The sequence below is a fragment of the Hyperolius riggenbachi genome, chromosome 3 (genome assembly GCF_040937935.1).
Source record: "Hyperolius riggenbachi isolate aHypRig1 chromosome 3, aHypRig1.pri, whole genome shotgun sequence".
Taxonomy (NCBI): Eukaryota; Metazoa; Chordata; class Amphibia; order Anura; family Hyperoliidae; genus Hyperolius; species Hyperolius riggenbachi.
In genome coordinates this window covers 316,194,694-316,213,250 of record NC_090648.1, presented here as the reverse complement: position 1 = coordinate 316,213,250, position 18,557 = coordinate 316,194,694, and the positions used below count along the sequence as shown (strand labels likewise).

The 18,557-nt window shown below is 44.3% G+C and overlaps 1 protein-coding gene across 3 annotated transcripts in view; it reads right to left on the bottom strand.

The window, feature by feature from the left end:
- Nucleotides 1-18,557, bottom strand: part of RASSF3 (Ras association domain family member 3) — a 218,750-nt gene that overhangs the window by 121,180 nt on the left and 79,013 nt on the right. Inside the window, exon 1 of one of the 3 annotated variants that reach the window (XM_068276746.1) lies at nt 11,929-12,010. The exons of the other annotated variants lie outside the window; for them this stretch is intronic. Coding sequence (XP_068132847.1) covers nt 11,929-11,995 — 67 coding nt within the window. The 5' untranslated portion in view covers nt 11,996-12,010. Of the gene's footprint in view, nt 1-11,928; nt 12,011-18,557 lie in introns of those variants that run through there. 3 annotated transcript variants of the gene reach the window in all.

The window sequence follows — 18,557 nt, the reverse complement described above, 5'->3', positions numbered from 1 at the left end:
CACATGATTATTCCTGTCTTCCTGGGGTAAAGCAAGTGAGTTTAAGCACTGTGCGACCTGAGATGAATGAGTGTGCCTCGTTTGTGGACACCTGTGTGAATTCTGATGGAGTTTCTTCTGTTTGTTTGGAGATTGAATCTGTGCGATCTGATGCCTGTTTCTCAGATGTTCCTGCCGATTGTGATCGGCGTGGGTGTGTCAGTTTTGTCAATGATATGTGGGATCCCTTGTCATGTAAAAACAGATCTTCTTCTCCCAGTACTACTTTAAAATCCTCCATCTATGATCTTGCTATGGGGAAAATTCCCAAACTATGCAGTTTCAAGAGTAAGGTTAATATGAGTAATAAAGTTTCTCATGTTGTTGTCACAACTTCTTCTTCTAATATTGCTCAGTATGAATGCTCAGACCTAGTCAGGTGTGAATGGGAGCCCCCGTTCCAGAAAAAGCAGTTAGAAGCGCTGGTGTATGAATTGGGGAGCGACTCAAAGTCGTTTTGTGAGTACTACATGGCCAGAAATGAGTCTGTATTGAAAGCATGCATAACTTCTGCTTCCGCCTTAAGAAAAGAAAAGGGGTGTGAATATGACTTTGTGAGCCCACTGATTTGTATGTGGAAAATGATTCTGAACGAACAACGTGTAATCCACTCAGTTAATGTTTATAAAAGCACATTGTCAGCTGGCGTTTCTGAGATCCAGCAATCCAGCCTGGAGACCTCAGAATCCTTGTCTTCAAATTGTCCAGTTTCGCAATCGATTGCGATCTTGGATTCACAAATTTTGCATTTTGACTCCTCGGATTTGACATCGTTAGCCGAGTCTAAGAGTGAGACATCACTTTGGTTTTGCGAATCTGACACTGAAGCATCTTTGCTCTGTCCAGAGAAGATGTCTCTGAGCCTGCCCTGTATCATGAATAAAGACATTATGTCCACTCGCATTGACATTTGAGTCTGATTCTGAAGAAAGTACTGACTCTCCACCCAGTACTCTGGATGAGTCAATATTACCTTGTTTAAAATCTCCTGCAGTGACCCTAGAGGCTCGTCTAGGTATTGCAACCATTATTACCTGTTTCTCTGCTATTTTAGAAAAACAGTCTGGTTTGACTGCTATAGAGGAATCTCCCTGCAGTGAAACGAAACTCAGAAAGTCAGAGTTAGTTTCACTAGATATTCCTATGTATCCCTGTCCTGATGATGAAATTCAGTCTCAGTTTATGGTGGAACTTTCCCTGGGACATCTGCCCTGTCCACAAAATAAAGTTCAAGTTTTGCCCTGTAACATGGATAGTTCAGAATCCTTAGAAAACTTGGAAAATGATGTTCCTGAGGTCTTGTCTGATGTCCTGGAGACCTCCGAGTTCCTCCCAAAGGGTGCAGAACTTGTAGGAGATGTCTCCTGCCCCCCAAGTCCTTCTGAGGTGTTGCCCACTTCAGTAGGCATTGCTGCCTTGCTGGCTACTTTTTCAGCTCTGGTGGAGCTTCAGTCGTGTGTAGTCAGGGCCAGCCTTTGACCTGAGCGACCGGTGCGATCGCTCAGGGCGCCGGCTTCCAGGGGGCGCTCGTGCCACCTGACCTGGCCGCAACTGCAGGGCCCCGGCTGGGTCCGTCTCGCTCCGCCCCCTGGTGCGCTGCTGGGGGTGATGGGGCAAACATGCCCGTGTGGCCGCCGTGATGGAGGGGGGAGCCGCGGGGAGGGCAGCCCGACCTCTCCCTCCCTTCCTCTCCGGGCACCCTCCGTGCTCCCCCCCTCCGATCCGATGCAGACTGCTAAGGGAACAACTCACCTTCCTGGTTCCGATCGCCGGCTCCTCTCACTTGCTGCTGGTCGCCTCTTCTACATAGCCGCTGATGCACAATAAACTTCCTGCTTAACAGGAAGTTTATTGTGCAACAGCGGCTATGTAGAAGAGGCGACCAGCAGCAAGTGAGAGGAGCCGGCGATCGGAACCAGGAAGGTGAGTTGTTCCCTTAGCAGTCTGCATCGGATCGGAGAGGGGGAGCACGGAGGGTGCCCGGAGAGGAAGGGAGGGAGAGGTCGGGCTGCCCTCCCCGCGGCTCCCCCCTCCTCTATGGGGGGGGGCTACCTACCTACCTGGGGGGGGGGGGGTGTTACCTACCTACCTACCTACCTACCTAATCTATACTGGGGGGCAGCTACCTATCTAATCTATACTGGGGGCACCTACCTATCTAATCTACACTGGGGGCACCTACCTATCTAGCCAATACTGGGGGCACCTACCTATCTAACCTATACTGGGGGTAGCTACCTATCTAATCTATACTGGAGGCACCTACCTGTCTAGCCAATACTGGGGGAACCTACCTATCTAACCTATACTGGGGGCAGCTACCTATCTAACCTATACTGGGGGCAGCTACCGATCTAACCTATACTGGGGGCAGCTACCTATCTAACCGATACTGGGGGCACCTACCTATCTAATCTATACTGGGGGCAGCTACCGATCTAACCTATACTGGGGGCAGCTACCTATCTAACCGATACTGGGGGCACCTACCTATCTAATCTATACTGGGGGCAGCTACCTATCTAACCTATACTGGGGGTAGCTACCTATCTAACCTATACTTGGGGCACCTACCTATCTAATCTATACTGGGGGCAGCTACCTATCTAATCTATACTGGGGGCATCTACCTATCTAATCTATACTGGGGGCAGTTACCTATCTAATCTATACTGGGGGTAGCTACCTAACTAATCTATACTGGGGGCAGCTACCTATCTAATCTATACTGGGGGCAGCTACCTATCTAATCTATACTGGGGGCATCTACCTATCTAATTTATACTGGGGGCAGTTACCTATCTAATCTATACTGGGGCAGCTACCTATCTAACCAATATTGCAGGTACCTACCTATCTAACCTATACACTGGGGGCAGCTACCTATCTAACCTGTACTGGGGGCACCTACCTATCTAACCTATAGCTGGGACAAGTATACTGGCTACCTATACTGTGGGCACTCATCTGGCTAACCTATACTGGGGGGGATCTGTAGCTGGACACTTACACTAAGGGGGGGGGGGGGATCTGCTGCTTAAATACACTATAAGGGGATCTGCGACTGCAAGACTAGTAGCCTAAGCCCATATACACTAAGGGGGGGATCTGGTCTTGTATATGTAGGCAGATCCCCCCTTTAGTGTATATAGGCTTAGGCTACTAGTCTTGCAGTCGCAGATCCCCTTTTAGTGTATTTAGGCAGCAGATCCCCCCGCCATCCCCCCCCCCCCCATTAGTGTATGTGTGTGGTGCACTCACACGCGAAGAGGATGAATGTGGGGGGGGGGGGGGCACCAAAATCTGGTTACGCTCAGGGCGCTGTGAAACCTAAGGCCGGCCCTGTGTGTAGTCAATGCTCCTGAGGTTTGGTTTGATGTTCTGGAGGTCTCCGAGTTCCTCCCAAAGGGTGCAGAACTTATAGGAGATGTCTCTGGCCCACCAACTCCTTCTGAAGTATTGCCCACTTCAGTAGGCATTCCTGCCATGCTGACTACTTCTGCAGCTCTTGAGGAGCTTCAGTTATGCGTAGTCAATGATGAGTTTTTGTCAGATGCCATTACAGTCACTGAGACTTCTAAGCCTGAGTCTGAGTCTTCTTTTGAAAGACCAGTACTTGTGACCACTACTCGTGATGATTCTCTGCCCGGTCCTGGTTTTGGTCTTGTCGGACTCTGAGGTTGGCAGTTCCCCAACATGTCCTGAGGTTTCTCCTGTGCTGGTGTACCCCAATGTGCTCTGTGACCCAGAAAGCCCAAGTGTGCCTCGGTTACCAGCATACTCCGATGCTTCCTTGGTGGAGACATGCTCTGATGTTGCCTGCCTCCTTGCATGCCCAGAGGTGGTCCCTGAAAGTCCTGATCTTGGTGGGTGTCCTGGTAATTTTGAGTCCAGAGTAATCATAGGCTCCATAGGGGTTCTTGGTAGTTCTCCATGTGGGCCTGGTGAGCGTTCTGGCCTCTTGGGATCTCTGCGGAGCTTCAAAGGGTTCTGGGAGATTCCGGGAGAAATTTTGCTTGGTACCCTGGATAGGATCAATAGTGGCTTTTGTGTTGAAAGGGACACTTCGAACAGGTATTGTGGCAGATTTGGTATTTTCGGACGCTCCCTGGAAGGTGGTGGGTATTGTCTGGAGGGTGTCGATGGCTTCTTCTCTGGCATTCACAGTCCTGATGGGTGTTGCGCTGAGACTTGTAGTACTGATGGGCATGTTTCGGTGGCTTCTGCTTCCGATGAGGTCGGTTTCGGGTGGACTGACTCTGGAATTGGGCCTTGTCAGGCTGTCCCGACCTTCATGAGTCTTCAGTTAAAGTTTCGTGGAAATACCAGTTTTGAGGGACGTCTGAAATCCGTCCCTAAAGAGGGGGGTACTGTGATGATCCGCTCAGCTGGCTGCACTGGCAGACAGCTGTTTGACCATTCCTCTAGTCTGTGGGCTGCAGGTCTCTGGAAGAGAGACCTGTCTTTCCATTACAAGTTTCTGGTCTGTTCTGCTGCTGAGGAATTTGCATACACTCGTTATGCAAATGCCCTACCTGCCTCCTTTGATGACTGGCAGTATAAAGAGCTATGTTTCCCAGAGTCCTTTGCTGGTCATTCCTTCAGGGTTTGCAGTAAACACTCCTAGAGTGTCAGCCATGCTACTTCTTGTTAAAGTTAGCTTACAGTAATTCATGGGACTGCACTAGGTAGTTTCCCTAGTGCAGCTAGGATTGCATATCTGTTTGTTTGTCTGTTGCGATTGTCCTGTCCCAGCGGTGGGCGACAGGAAATCGTTCTGTGTGTCTGGGTGCTAACCGGAACAGCGGTTGTTACTGGTAGCCCCTTCTGATCTGTCTTGCCTGGATCGCACTCGCCTTGCGCTAGTGCTGTGGATCCTTCTGATCTGTCTTGCCTGGATCGCAATCGCCTTGCGCTAGTGCTGTGGATCCTTCTGTTCTGTCTTCCTGGATCGCACTAGCCTCTAGCGCTAGCGCTGTGGATCCTTCTGATGTGTTTTCTTGTTCCTGAGTTTAGATCGCACTAGCCACTAGCGTTAGCGGCTGTGGATCTTTCTGATCTGTGTTCCTGCTTGGATCACACTTGCTCTGGCGGAAGAGCGGTGGATCCTTTCTGCCTAGTTCTTGTTTCTTGTTCGTCTGTCTTGTCTGATACGGGTGCTTGCTGTAGGCTCGGTGAGGTAACCGTTAAGCAAGCGTTCACGTTCTTTGTTTCGTGTTTGTCTGTCGGTGGTTAGTTAGGCGTGCTTGTCTCTCTTGTGCTTAACAAGCGGAGACCGCGCATAAACGCGTTCGCTGTTGCGAATGAGTGCGGTGTTCGCGTTTAGTTAGCATTTGTTATTTTCTTTATCATTCTCATTGTATTATTTGCTGTGCCTTTGCTCCTCTTGTGTTCTGTTCTAGTCTGTCTTGTGTCATTTCTGGCGATCGCCTTTCTCACGATCGCGTTCCTACTTTTGTTTCTGCTGATGTGTGTTCACCGTCGCAGGGTTGCGACTAGATTGGTGAACACACATTCGTCCTGTCCCTGTGCCCTTTCTCTTTATGGGCTGTTCAGCCCCGCATTGTCTTAATCTGTACAATCCCCATCTGGCATCTGTGGCCGTGCAGCAATTGTACTCGTCTGCACTCCACAGCGCCATCTGCCGGTGGGAATTGCCCTCTGCTGGTGCATTGCACCTAGCCTGGGTTCACCCAATTATACGCTTGTGGAAGGTTTTCGCTGTGTCAGTGCGCATCTCGTGCACTGACCACAAAAACGATTCCGCGAACGTTACAGATTCCGCGGTCCTGACAGTTTGCTGTCTTTGAACCTCATTGCATTGTGGAAAATAACGTCTTTTCCAACTCCCAAGCAATCAATATCTCCCTCTACGTTGAACTCTCAGTAACAAACATTCTGTATAGATCACTTGGCAGAACTAAACCATCTGTGATTCATTTCAGAATTTAAATCATAGAGAGGAAACACTTTACAATGGGCAAACACTGATTAATCTATAAATAAATATTGTAAAAAATATTTTTTTTATTATGTTATTTTTCACTTGCAATGCCAATGCATTACACAAATTATGTGGCATATGAAACACAAATTGTATAACTCGCGTAATGCACTTAACACCTACACCAATGTGTGTGTTACGCTATTCATCGAAAGATCTCGGATATATTTAATAATGCTAAACTGCAGCATCTGTCCCCTTGTGTAGTTAAAGAGAAACTCCAACCAAGAATTGAACTTTATCCCAATCAGTAGCTGATACCCCCTTTTACATGAGAAATAGAATGATTTTCACAAACAGACCATCAGGGGGCGCTGTGTGACTGATTTTGTGCTGAAACCACTCCCACTAGAGGCTCTGAATACCGCGGTACTCCTGGCAAACTGCCACAATGTAACAATGTTCACAGACAGGAAATGGCTGTTTAGAGCTGTCTAACAGCCAGAACAGCTAGAAACAGCTACATAAAATGCCCATAGTAACAATGTCACCATGTAATACATGTCAGAATGTGAATCTGGGAGAGGAAAGATTTTACAATGAGCAAACACTGACTAAATCATTTATACATAATTATGGTAAAAATGAAGCACTTTTTTTATTACATTTTCAGTGGAGTTCCTCTTTAAAAATAGACAAACAGCAGCAACAATATATACAGTAAGTGGAACCATAGTTCTACTGCAAAAAGCCAATATCACAATGCATGGCCTTGTAATCAGGTGATAGCAACCAACTTTCCACTGTCTACTTACCAAATGTAGTAGTAATTGCCACTACACATACTTCCCACAGTTGTTTTGTAGTGATCCGGCCTGATGTCTTCCCAACCTGTATGCGTTTTGGAAATTTCCTGCCATTGGGAAAGCAGGTGGATTTGGTGCACATAACCAGTAAAATTAAATGCCTGGTTCCCTATCTTATCAGTATGTGGTGCAAGGTTTTAACAAAAGGTTTTGGTGGATGTCTGTTGCAGATAGGTAATCATTGTTATGCATAAACATTTTACCTGGTACACAGGAGATAGACTACAGGAGGAAGTAGCTCAATTGGCTATCCGATTTGATAATTTGTTCGAATCTGATGAAAGCCAGTGCTGCAACAAGCAGCCCAATCGATGATTCGACCGATATTAAGCCAAAATCAGTTGAATGTGTTGATCCAACAAGCTGGAAAGATCTTGTTTGAAAGGGTTCGATTGCATGGACGAAGGTAATGGTGTTCAATATCGCAATGACAGCCGAACGCGATGGCCCCTATGGCTGCCCGCCAAGTGTAAATGTTCCCCCGATGTCCATGCAGTGTAAAATCTCACCTGTCCTGCTGCTGCAATTCCCGGCCTCATCCACAGTCAACAGCTGTGCGTCTGTGTATGCCCCACATGGTACACAAGCCATGTGGTGTCAGCGGAGGAGGCCAGGAGTTGCATCAGCAGGACAGGTGAGATTTTACACTGTAACTGCACATTTACATTTCAGGGTGGCCAAGCAGGCGGCGCTCGGATTTCATGCTGAAATCTGTCGGTTATCAGCCTGCAGTGTATGGGCAGGCAAGAGATCGCTCTCCGATCAGAATGAATCACAGAGAGACCTGTCTTTTGGTTGATCTGCCCAAACAAAACAAAACAAAACACAAAAAAAAAAATTATATATATATATATATATATTATATATATATATATATATATATATATATATATATATATATATATAGACACCTTTAGGTGCAGGATGTTGAAGCAAAAAAGTGAAAAACACAATGGGAGTAATGGTTAGCATAACTGGCAAGGAGTTGGGGAAAGGGTAAGTGGAAGCTGCTGTTAGTTATTAGGATTAGAAAGTTAATGACGGGGCATCAGGTAGGCAGAGGGTCAGGGCTAGACGAGAGAAAGGTTTTCAGTTTGGGGAGGGAGGACATTGCGGAGAGGTTGAAGTAAGTAGGGAGAGATAAGGGTTAGGCATCAGGAAGGGGTTATTGTAAAGGGGGAAGGTGAGAATAAAAATATTAACCAGTAAGACAAGCGGTCAGGATTATGTGAAGACAGGCATGCGCTGAAATCACTGTTCAAACCACATAGCAAATCAAAATAGAACACTATCTGTAATATAATTACAGATTCTCTGCTCACTTTGAATCCACCACCAGTACTGAATGGAAACATTCCTATGAGGGTTACTCCCTTATTCTGTGTTGATCTGGTGAACAATCATATACCTGAACATTGTAGAATATATTCTACAGCTGTAAATGAGACAACGGTAAATAAACAATGTGCTTAGGAAGTTTTTTCAGCCTATTTTGTGAACAATTGCCATTGTGAACCAGAATGTATTGTATTCTGTATATGTATTCTGCAGAGAACAAAGAGCCGTCTTCCATAAGTGAGCTCCATTTGAAGACTATGAGTCTGCAGAGCTCAGCGCCTGGCCTCATCTCTTAGCACTATGGCTGCACTGGGTTTCCATAGCTATCCTATTTGTTCTATCATACAGGCAGCAGGTTGTAAATATTTGTTCGGGGAAACTCACATGGAAAGCTCTGACTTTTCTCACGCAACTCCTCTGCATTTTATGCATGCCGGATGATAGTTTCTATGGTGTTAGCATACAGATCCCATAATCTCTGCAAGAATACCACTTTGCTTGTCACTGAAGCTTCCATAAATACTACAAAACTTATTACACCGACAAACTACATAATAAGTTAACCTGGCAGCAGTTATTTAACTCCCCGGACAGTGGTGTACTGTAGCTACAGAGCCATGGGCCCCAGTGCAAATTTTACATTGGGCCCCTCCCCCAACACTATACATATAATAATGACATGTTACAGACCAGCAAAACAGTCTTTCCAAGGACCACTAATGTTTGTGTGGTGTAAAGGAATGGATTTTAATCATTAAAATAATACCACTATTCAAATTACTAATAGGGTGATATTTGCAGCTACAGCTACATCAGGAAGGGGTTATTGTACAGCTACATACCAATAAAGCACTAATTTAGTGGCCAGAGGGGGCCCTCAGGTCCAGGGGCACTGATGCAATTGCAACCTCTACCTCCCCTATTGTGATATTTGTATCATTATCACCACCATGCCAAATAATTACTTCCTACATTAAAGGACTACTATCGCAAAATATTTTTATATTCAAAAATACATACATATACGATGTACATTTCTCCCAGAGTAAAATGCACTGTAAATTACGTTTCTCCTATGTTGCTGTCACTTATAGTAGGCAGTAACAATCTGATCGATCAGACAGGGTTTGTACTGGTCCAGCTCTTCATGGGGGATTCTCAGTATCTCCTTTATTCTTTACAAAAATACACAATGGAAAGGATCTATACAAAAATGTCATCCAGCCTTAATGCTCATTTGCACACTATTTTGCCAGTTGGACTGAGCAACTTCCCTTTAGTAAGTACTTTTGAACATAAAGGAAACCCTGAGAATTCCATGAGGAGATGGACTAGTCCAAAACCTGTGAAACTTTACGGTCTACTTGAGCATTGCTCAAGTGAAAACAAATTCCTAGCATTACATTAGCAAGAGCTTTTAAAATTACAAGCGCTTAGAAAAGCTCTTGCAGTATGAACTAGCCCTAATTCAGGTCTCACTGAAGAATAATGACCTTTTGCATGTTCTATTACTATACTGTTATCAGGAGTGTTTGCAAGGCCAGATACAAGTGTTTTGGCCTTAAAGGGAAGGTCCCCTCTGCTGCAGAGGATGACCTCACCAGTACACTCCACACCACGTGCGAGTGATTGACAGTGGTGCTCGCGCAGGCGCAGTAGAGGACGACCTGGTGAGGTCGTCCTCTGCAGCAGAGGGGGCCGGGAGCCAGCGGCTGTGTCCGGAGCTGCGGCGGGGGACATAGCGGATGCTAGGGGCCGAGGAAGCCCCGGGTAAGTAAATCCCCTTTTTTTAAGCTGCTCGGACCTTCCCTTTAAGTACTTGTCAGGAGGGCTGCAACAACAGCTTTGACTTCTCCAACTACACAGATAAAGCGCTGGTCTATTAACCACTGCAATTAAAAAGCTTAAAAAGGGAGCCCACTGTCAAAAATTCTCAACTTGTTCGGGCTCCTCTTGGGTGGGGTAGCCCTCCATTTCCTTTGGGTGATGCCAACTTAGTTATGTCTTTTATTCCAAGTTATGTCTTTTATTTGGGATAAGTCATACTCCAGGCATTGCACTACACCTTCACAGGAGGAAGGTAGGACTGGTGGTTTCCAACGTAATTGTTATTACCAGGCAGGATGCCCAAATATCTTATCTCATGTTTATATAAGGGCTGACAAATGTTTCTCCAGACTCATCTTGATATCCCCTTAGCAGCACCCTCAACTATCCAAGACATGCTCTGGCTACCCTAAAATCTACACCCACCCACCCTGAGCTTAATTTGTCAGTATGAGATCCTCATATCTAGTCTCAATACTCATTGTTTTACTCTGCTGATGAGAACTTGGCTGAATTTGCTTGTTGAACAAATAACAAGAACATCATATAGTTAAGCATATGCTAGACAACTAGGGTTTACATACCTGGTCTTACCTCCAAGAAAAATACTCTATACCCTCAACTGAGAGTGCACAGATCCATCTCCAGGAAATGAACCCTTGCACATGCATCTATCTCCAGTAACTGGACCTTTGCACAGGTATCCTCACATAGAAACTGGAACCTTGTACACATATCCATCTTCAGGAACTAAGTCCTTGTGCATGTATCCATGTATAGGAACTAGAACCTTTCAAACGCATCCATCTCCAGGAACTGAACCCTTGAGCATGTATCCACCTCCAGGAACAGGGTCCTTGCACATGTATCCTTGTATAGAAACTAGAACTTTGTACACACATCCATCTCCAGGAACTAAGCCCCTGTGCTTGTACCCACCTCACGGAACAGGACCCTTGCACATGTATCCTCGTATAGAACTCATATCTCTAGGAACTGGGCCCTTGCATACATATCTACTTGGGGAACTGGAACCTTGGGCAATCAGTCACCTCAAAGAGCTAGACCAGGCATGGGCAAACTTGGCCCTCCAGCTGTTAAGGAACTACACATCCCACAATGCATTTGCCTTTATGAGTCATGACTGTGGCTGTCAGACTCCTGCAATGCATTGTGGGACTTGTAGTTCCTCAACAGCTGGAGGGCCAAGTTTGCCCATGCCTGAGCTAGACCCTCAAGCATACCATCCACCCCCGGGATCTTCAGTACATTGCAGTGAATCTTATCAAAGAATCTTATCACTTTCAGAAACTAGAACCTCACAGATGTATTGACAAGGACGCTGGAACTGTGCACATTTCTCTCCAATCAGCAGCATATCGGTAACAACACATGCATGCAGCACAAGGACTCTGAATACAATCAGGTGATGCATTTACCAGACAGTATAGCTAGGTTACTCATGCATAATTTACTTCATCTATACATCACTGTATTCAACAAACAAGAGATTACAGGCAGTACAGAGACTGTCATCATGATAATGCATTTTTTCATCTTTACACCAAAGACACCCGTATTCTGACAACTTTACTAACTTTAACATATCATTGGCCATTATTTCAAGTATACATACAAGACAACTCATTAGCTATTATAATAAAATATAATCATTCCATTCCATTGCAAACTGCGTATGGTGTTCAATGAGCCTGTCAGCCAATCTATTAAAAGGTTATCATGCATGAGAACGGACACCCACATAGGAAATCTTAGCACCTCGGATAAATGAGGTTGTAAGAATTTCCTATGATGTCATTTGTAGTACTTTCTGTCAATAGCATCCTGGCAGCAGCAGTGGCTCTATAATAGTAACAGTAATGAAACATGCCATTATTTAATGAGATCACCTACCTGGGCTTTTTGTTTTCTTGACCTGGACTTTGATTTTGCTGGAGAGCTTATAAATTGCTGTTCCCATCCCAGGCAGTGTGTGCGGCTGTGTAACGGGAAACTGTGCTGCTCATGTAACAGGCAAGCCTTGGTAATTACACTGCACAGACTCAGGGAGATCAGAACGAGTGCTGCTGATGCTGGAGCTGAATGATCTCCACCATTGTGTCTGACACACAGCAGCCTGACCCAATAGAGCAGGAAGTAGCTCGGCTTCCCTGGGCTCAGCTATGGCGCATTTGCCTTTCAAATCGTGAAGCACAGAGTAGCAACTATTGATATGTGGAAGAAATAGTTCACTGCAGGTCCCTAGGTGTATACACCTTATACATGAGAATTAGCTCAGGGCTAGCCACGCTTCCTGTAAAATCGGATATAATCACCTGTCCTTGCTAGAGGGGCACTAAAATAAGCGTTATCATTTATGTTCTGAATGCTCACGTTCTGGGACAAGGGAAACCTGATCCCAGAAGCCTGGGTATTGACTCTGCAAATTCTTCCCAAGTCGCCTGCGTAATTAAAGCAATGCTGAAGAAGGGATTCTAGGTACAGCAGGTAGCACAAATGTACACTTTTAATGCACATTTGACTTTAATCTCTTACTTTTTTACTCAATTCTACATAATTCTCATATTTCTGACAGGCCTGAAATATACTTCCTGAGCCATCTTATTACACCAGTTACTGCATTAAACCATGGAAACAATGAGTATAAATACAATGACTTCAGCCAGACTCCCCAGCAGTTCCCACAACTTGTTCTGTCACTACTCTCATAGAAGGATGATCATAACGGACAACAGTTTCCCAGTCATGTGACATTAATGACAATCAGCATGGGCACCACTAGTGCTACTGAAAAACCCAGATGTGTTCTCAAAATATTACTAGTATTACTTTCTGGCACCCAGGCTGCAGCTTTCAGTATTTCTTCATTTAAAAGCTGTAGCTTAATGCAAGTGTCCATCATGCCAGGCCTAACCGATCACTTTCAGACTGAACAGATGCACTTAGAGGTCCTTGCCCGAGCTTATGGGAAAGCAAACCAACCATACTGTACAGTCATTTGGTACAGTTGTAAGAAAAGGAGAGTGACTGGGTAATCTGAGGGCACTTTCCAAAATAAGACTCAGTCTAGGAAGGATAACTTGGCTTTCAGGACCTTTTATTCCAGGCCACTGGTCCTGTTCATAACACAGAGTCTAACAAAGGTCACATTTAGGCCCTTAATTCTTCTGAAGGGTTGTCACAACGAATAGTCGTCTTTCTAAAACTATATGAATAAAATCAGTGAACCCCAATCCCAAATCATCTCCTGTAAGTTAAAACGGCCTGTTTTAACTTACAGGAGACAGAAACAAGCCTTTTTTGTTATCGGTAGATATCAGGTACTGCCTAATGCTAGGTACACACGATACAATTTTCGAATAGATTTCCTGTCAGATTGACTATTTCCAACAGGTCCGATCTGATTTTTGAACGATTTTCCATAGAAGTCAATGGAAAAAAATAGTGGCCTACAGCTTTAAGAGCAAAGACGGCTCCGTATTACATGTCACACTCCACTGCCACAGAAACAATAAATAATGCTAGGTACACACAATTTACTATCAGATCAACTATTTACAGTCGATTTTCCATTGATTTCTATTGAAAATTCTATGGAAAATCATTCAAAAATCAGATCGGACCTGTTGGAAATAGTCAATCTGACAGGAAATCTATTCGAAAAATTGTATAGTGTGTACCTAGCATTAGGCAGTGCCTGATATCTACAGATAACAAAAAAGACTTGTTTCTGTGAATAAAAGCAATTTATAATTGGATATTACAGATACATTTCATCGTTCACCAAAACATACTGTATGTATGGATAGTTTCTCTGATTATTTTCACATTGGTTCCATTCCCTGCTTCCTCCACCCCAACAATGCAAATAGTGTATTTTTGCAAAACATTAAATCCAAGCACCTTTCTTAACTCTGAAACAGTGGTCACAGGACTAGTACCCAGCTTTCCAAAAATTCTGCCACAGGAAAGCCCCCCGTGTTGTAGTGCATAGAACCATAGGAGTATATTTTCTGTTCTGTGTACATCAAAAGGAAATCTGGTTGTGGGGATAACCAAGTGTGGTGCCATTCTTGTCAGCACAATGACATGATATGGCTCCTGGAGAAAGTGAAAGTAAGCATTTTAGCCATTTCAGATTCTGTTTTAGTAAACAGGATTCTGTTCACAGTTACAACGTTATGAAAAATTTACTAGAGCAGAAGGGAAATATTTTGCGACAATTGTTCATATTGAATGATCGTCATGTCAGATTACTGAGCGATCGTTCAGTTCTCCATAAACTCCCGTGGCAGTTCCCTTGATCATGTAAACAATAGTTCGTTTTGGCCAACACGATCAATGCTTGTAAATTAGGCCAGAGGGATCAGGCACTGATTGGTTGTTTGCAGGGATCCCCGATCCATCTGGCTGTGGGTACTTAGCTTTTGACATAAAAAGAAAAAAAATTTAAAAACACCTACTTTAAAGGGTAAAATTTAAAGGCTCGCCTCTACTGTAGCCAGCGTTCATCTCCAAGGCGCATGCTGGCATTTGTGTTGATGCAAGAACACATTCGAATCCCTCTAGCTGTGCCATACATGGCTAAGAGGATTCGTGGCAGCCTATTGATTTCAATATTTCCCTGTCTGAATTTGCATGCTGGAAAACGCTGCAAATCGCCCCTAATGGAAAAGAGTCCTTTCTCTGAAATGTGCTTTCAATTAATTATTATGCCTTACTTTGACTCACGGACTAAATCCAAAGGTTGTTAAACACCCATTCTTTACAGCGAGATGGCCATTCTAGTTACATTTTTATATCTCACTGAGCAGGGTAAATGGTGTATGTCTGAGATGCTCCTGACTGGGATGATGCTGGTCCAGTTGAAAGGAACTCATTCCATAAAATATTGACTGTAACTAGATTTCTCAGTCTGTTCCTTGACGTCATTATCTTCAGGAAGACCAGAGCCCAGCAACACATAAATTAATAATTAGTTGATGCCACTATATTTGTAGATGTGATGTCTGCAGAGGAAGCCAACAGCTCATTATAAACACACGAGTTTTCTGTTAGCAAGGTTAAAGTTTCTCTTGTCTTTCCATTTGGAATTACTGTGCTGAGTTGAGAAAAAATATACAGTGCTAGTTCCACAGCTGGGAATAGGAAAGCATAATTGTAAACATGCAATGTACTTTTATGCTAAAAAAAAAAAAAGTCTACAGCAAATATTAAATCTAAACTCCGCTTTTGTTGAGAAGGGTAAAAAAAAAAAAAAAAACAGGAATTTCAGCTACAGAATATAGATTGAAAGAAATATTGTGAATGCTTGCTTAGCTTGTTTTTATGTGCATATGTAAACACAGCCATTTGAGACAGCTGAGTGGGTGTGCCATATCTCTTTTAATTAGCAAATAAATCCAGGTGTGCAGTAAGGCTGCCCATACACTATAAACAGATTTTGAATGGATTTCAGCATGAAATTGATTCACAATCTCTGGAACTGCTGTTGCCGCCTGCTCACTGCCCCAGCTCCCCTGGCCATCCGCAATACATTTAATTTGTGCTTCACTGGAAAAGTCTTATGCCGGAGTCTTCGACGTTTGCATATGCCGGAAGGAGACAGGTCTGAATCCCATTGTGAGGCGTGTGTTGACATGGCAACCTGGGAGGGACTTAATAAGCCTAGTAATGGCCAACCAAAGCTGCATAAATGTCACTCATCCTGACGAAGCTCGCGGTGGGCGGGGGCAACACGTCAATGGGCGGGGTCACGTCTCATCCTGTGTCAGAGCGTCTCATTCCACGCTGATCTGTGCTGGGAGGATCAGAAATCTGCTGAATCGCCGCTCCCCAATGTTGCCATCAGTGTGGTAGAGCCTTGCGATTGGAGGCAGCAATTGGCATTTAGCTGGAAACTGAAAACGGAGGAGACCATCGCGCTGTCATCTGACTGGTGAGACTACCGGACCGCTAGCGCTGATATTGTGTACCTCCGGTATAATCAGCAGAATATGTGCCTTGATGAGACTCTCACCACTGTAATATCAGCTTACCATCGTATATGCCCCAGTGATACTCTGCATTACTCTCCTCCCCTCCTACTCTGAAGAAAATCCAGAGTATGTGGTACCGGTACCAGTGTGGGTGAGGTATGGGTGATGTGTGCTGGGTCATGTGTGAGGAGCCCTCCACAGATTGTTTTTAAGTCCTTTTAAGGTTAAGGAATAAAGGTTGAATTAATTGGGAAATTCCTTGAGCAATTGCTCTATTTTGTACAAACTGAACCAGCCGCAATACATTACCTGTCCGCCAGCACGAGTCCACGCAGTCTTATTTCTTCCAGCACACTCCATCTTCACTTCACTTCCTGGGCCGCCCTGTCACAAGTTCAAACAGTAGAGCGCTCACTACTGTTTGAACTTTGCTTTCTCACAGGACGGGACAAGAAGTGAAGAGAAGATACCGGAAGAAGTGAGAGAGACTGCAGGGTCTCGAGGATTCACACTGACGGATAGGTGATGTATTGCTGCGTCGGTCATCGCTATATTGAACGCCGCTAATGACACGCTCCCGACCCGCTGGCGATTGAGCAAAATTTTCTGTCTGGGCAGAACGACAGAATTAATGGATTTCGGATGGAAATCGGTAGATCGGTCCACGTTTGCGTTATCCATTTTACAGCAGATTTGATCACAGTGATCTAATCTGCGGTCTATCGGCGGGAAATCACGTTAGTGTATGGGCACCCTTGAAGTTTTCCACATTTTGTCACATTACTGCCACAAACATGCATCAATTTTATTGGAATTCCACGTGAAAGACCAATACAAAGTGGTGTACAGGTGAGAAGTGGATCGAAAATCATATATCATTCCAAACATTTTTTACAAATAAATAACTGCAAAGTGGGGTGTGCGTAACTATTCGGACCCCTGAGTCAATACTTTGTAGAACCACCTTTTGCTGCAATTACAGCTGCCAGTCTTTTAGGGTATGTCTCTACCAGCTTTGCACATGTAGAGACTGAAATCCTTGCCAATTCTTCTTTGCAAAACAGCTCCAGCTTAGTCAGATTAGATGGACAGCGTTTGTGAACAGCAGTTTTCAGATCTTGCCCCAGATTCTCGATTGGATTTAGATCTGGACTTTGACTGGGCCATTCTAACACATAGATATGTTTTGTTTTAAACCATTCCATTGGTGCCCTAGCTTTATGTTTAGGGTCATTGTCCTGCTGGAAGGTGAACCTCTGCCCCAGTCAAGTCTTTTGCAGACTCCAAGAGGTTTTCTTCCAAGTTTGCCCTGTATTTGGCTCCATCCATCTTCCCATCAACTCTGACCAGCTTCCCTGTCCTTGCTGAAGAGATGCACCCCCCGAGCATGATGCTGCCACCACCATATTTGACAGTGGGGATGGTGTGTTCAGAGTGACGTGCAGTGTTAGTTTTCTGTCACACATAGCGTTTTGCATTTTGGCCAAAAAGTTCCATTTTGGTCTCATCTGACCAGAGCACCTTCTTCCACATGGTTGCTGTGTCCCCCACATGGCTTGTGGCAAACTGCAAACGGGACTTCTTATGCTTTCTGTTAACAATGCCTTTCTTCTTGCCACTCTTCCATAAAGGCCAACTTTGTACAGTGCATGACTAATAGTTGTCCTATGGACAGAGTCTCCCACCTGAGCTGTAGATCTCTGCAGCTCGTCCAGAGTCACCATGGGCCTCTTGACTGCATTTCTGATCAGCGCACTCCTTGTTCGGCCTGTGAGTTTAGGTGGATGGCCTTGTCTTGGTAGGTGTACAGTTGTGCCATACTCCTTCCATTTCTGAATGATCGCTTGAACAGTGCTCCGTGGGATGTTCAAGGCTTTGGAAATCTTTTTGTAGCCTAAGCCTGCTTTAAATCTCTCAATAACTTGATCCCTGACCTGTCTTGTGTGTTCTTTGGACTTCATGGTGTTGTTGCTCCCAATATTCTCTTAGACAACCTCTGAGGCCCTCACAGAGCAGCTGTATTTGTACTGACATTAGATTACACACAGGTGCACTCTATTTAGTCATTAGAACTCATCAGGCAATGTCTATAGGCAACTGACTGCACTCAGATCAAAGGGGGCCGAATAATTATGCACACACCACTTTGCAGTTATTTATTTGTAAAAAATGTTTCCACTTCTTATGTGTACACCACTTTGTATCGGTCTATCACGTGGAATTCCAATAAGATTGATTCATGTTTGTGGCGTTAATATGACAAAATGTGGAAAACTTCAAGAGGGCTGAATACTTTTGCAACCCACTGTGTGTGTATATATATATATATATATATATATATATCCCACTGTGTATGTATGTATGTATGTATGTATATATATATATATATATATATATATATAACATTTAACACTATAATGGCCGAAAACTGAGAAATAATGTTTCATTTCCATTCTTTTCTTATTATTCCAATTAAATTGTGTTTAGAATAAAATAATTCTTAGCATAATGTACCTCCCAAAGAAAGGCTAATTGACGGCGAAA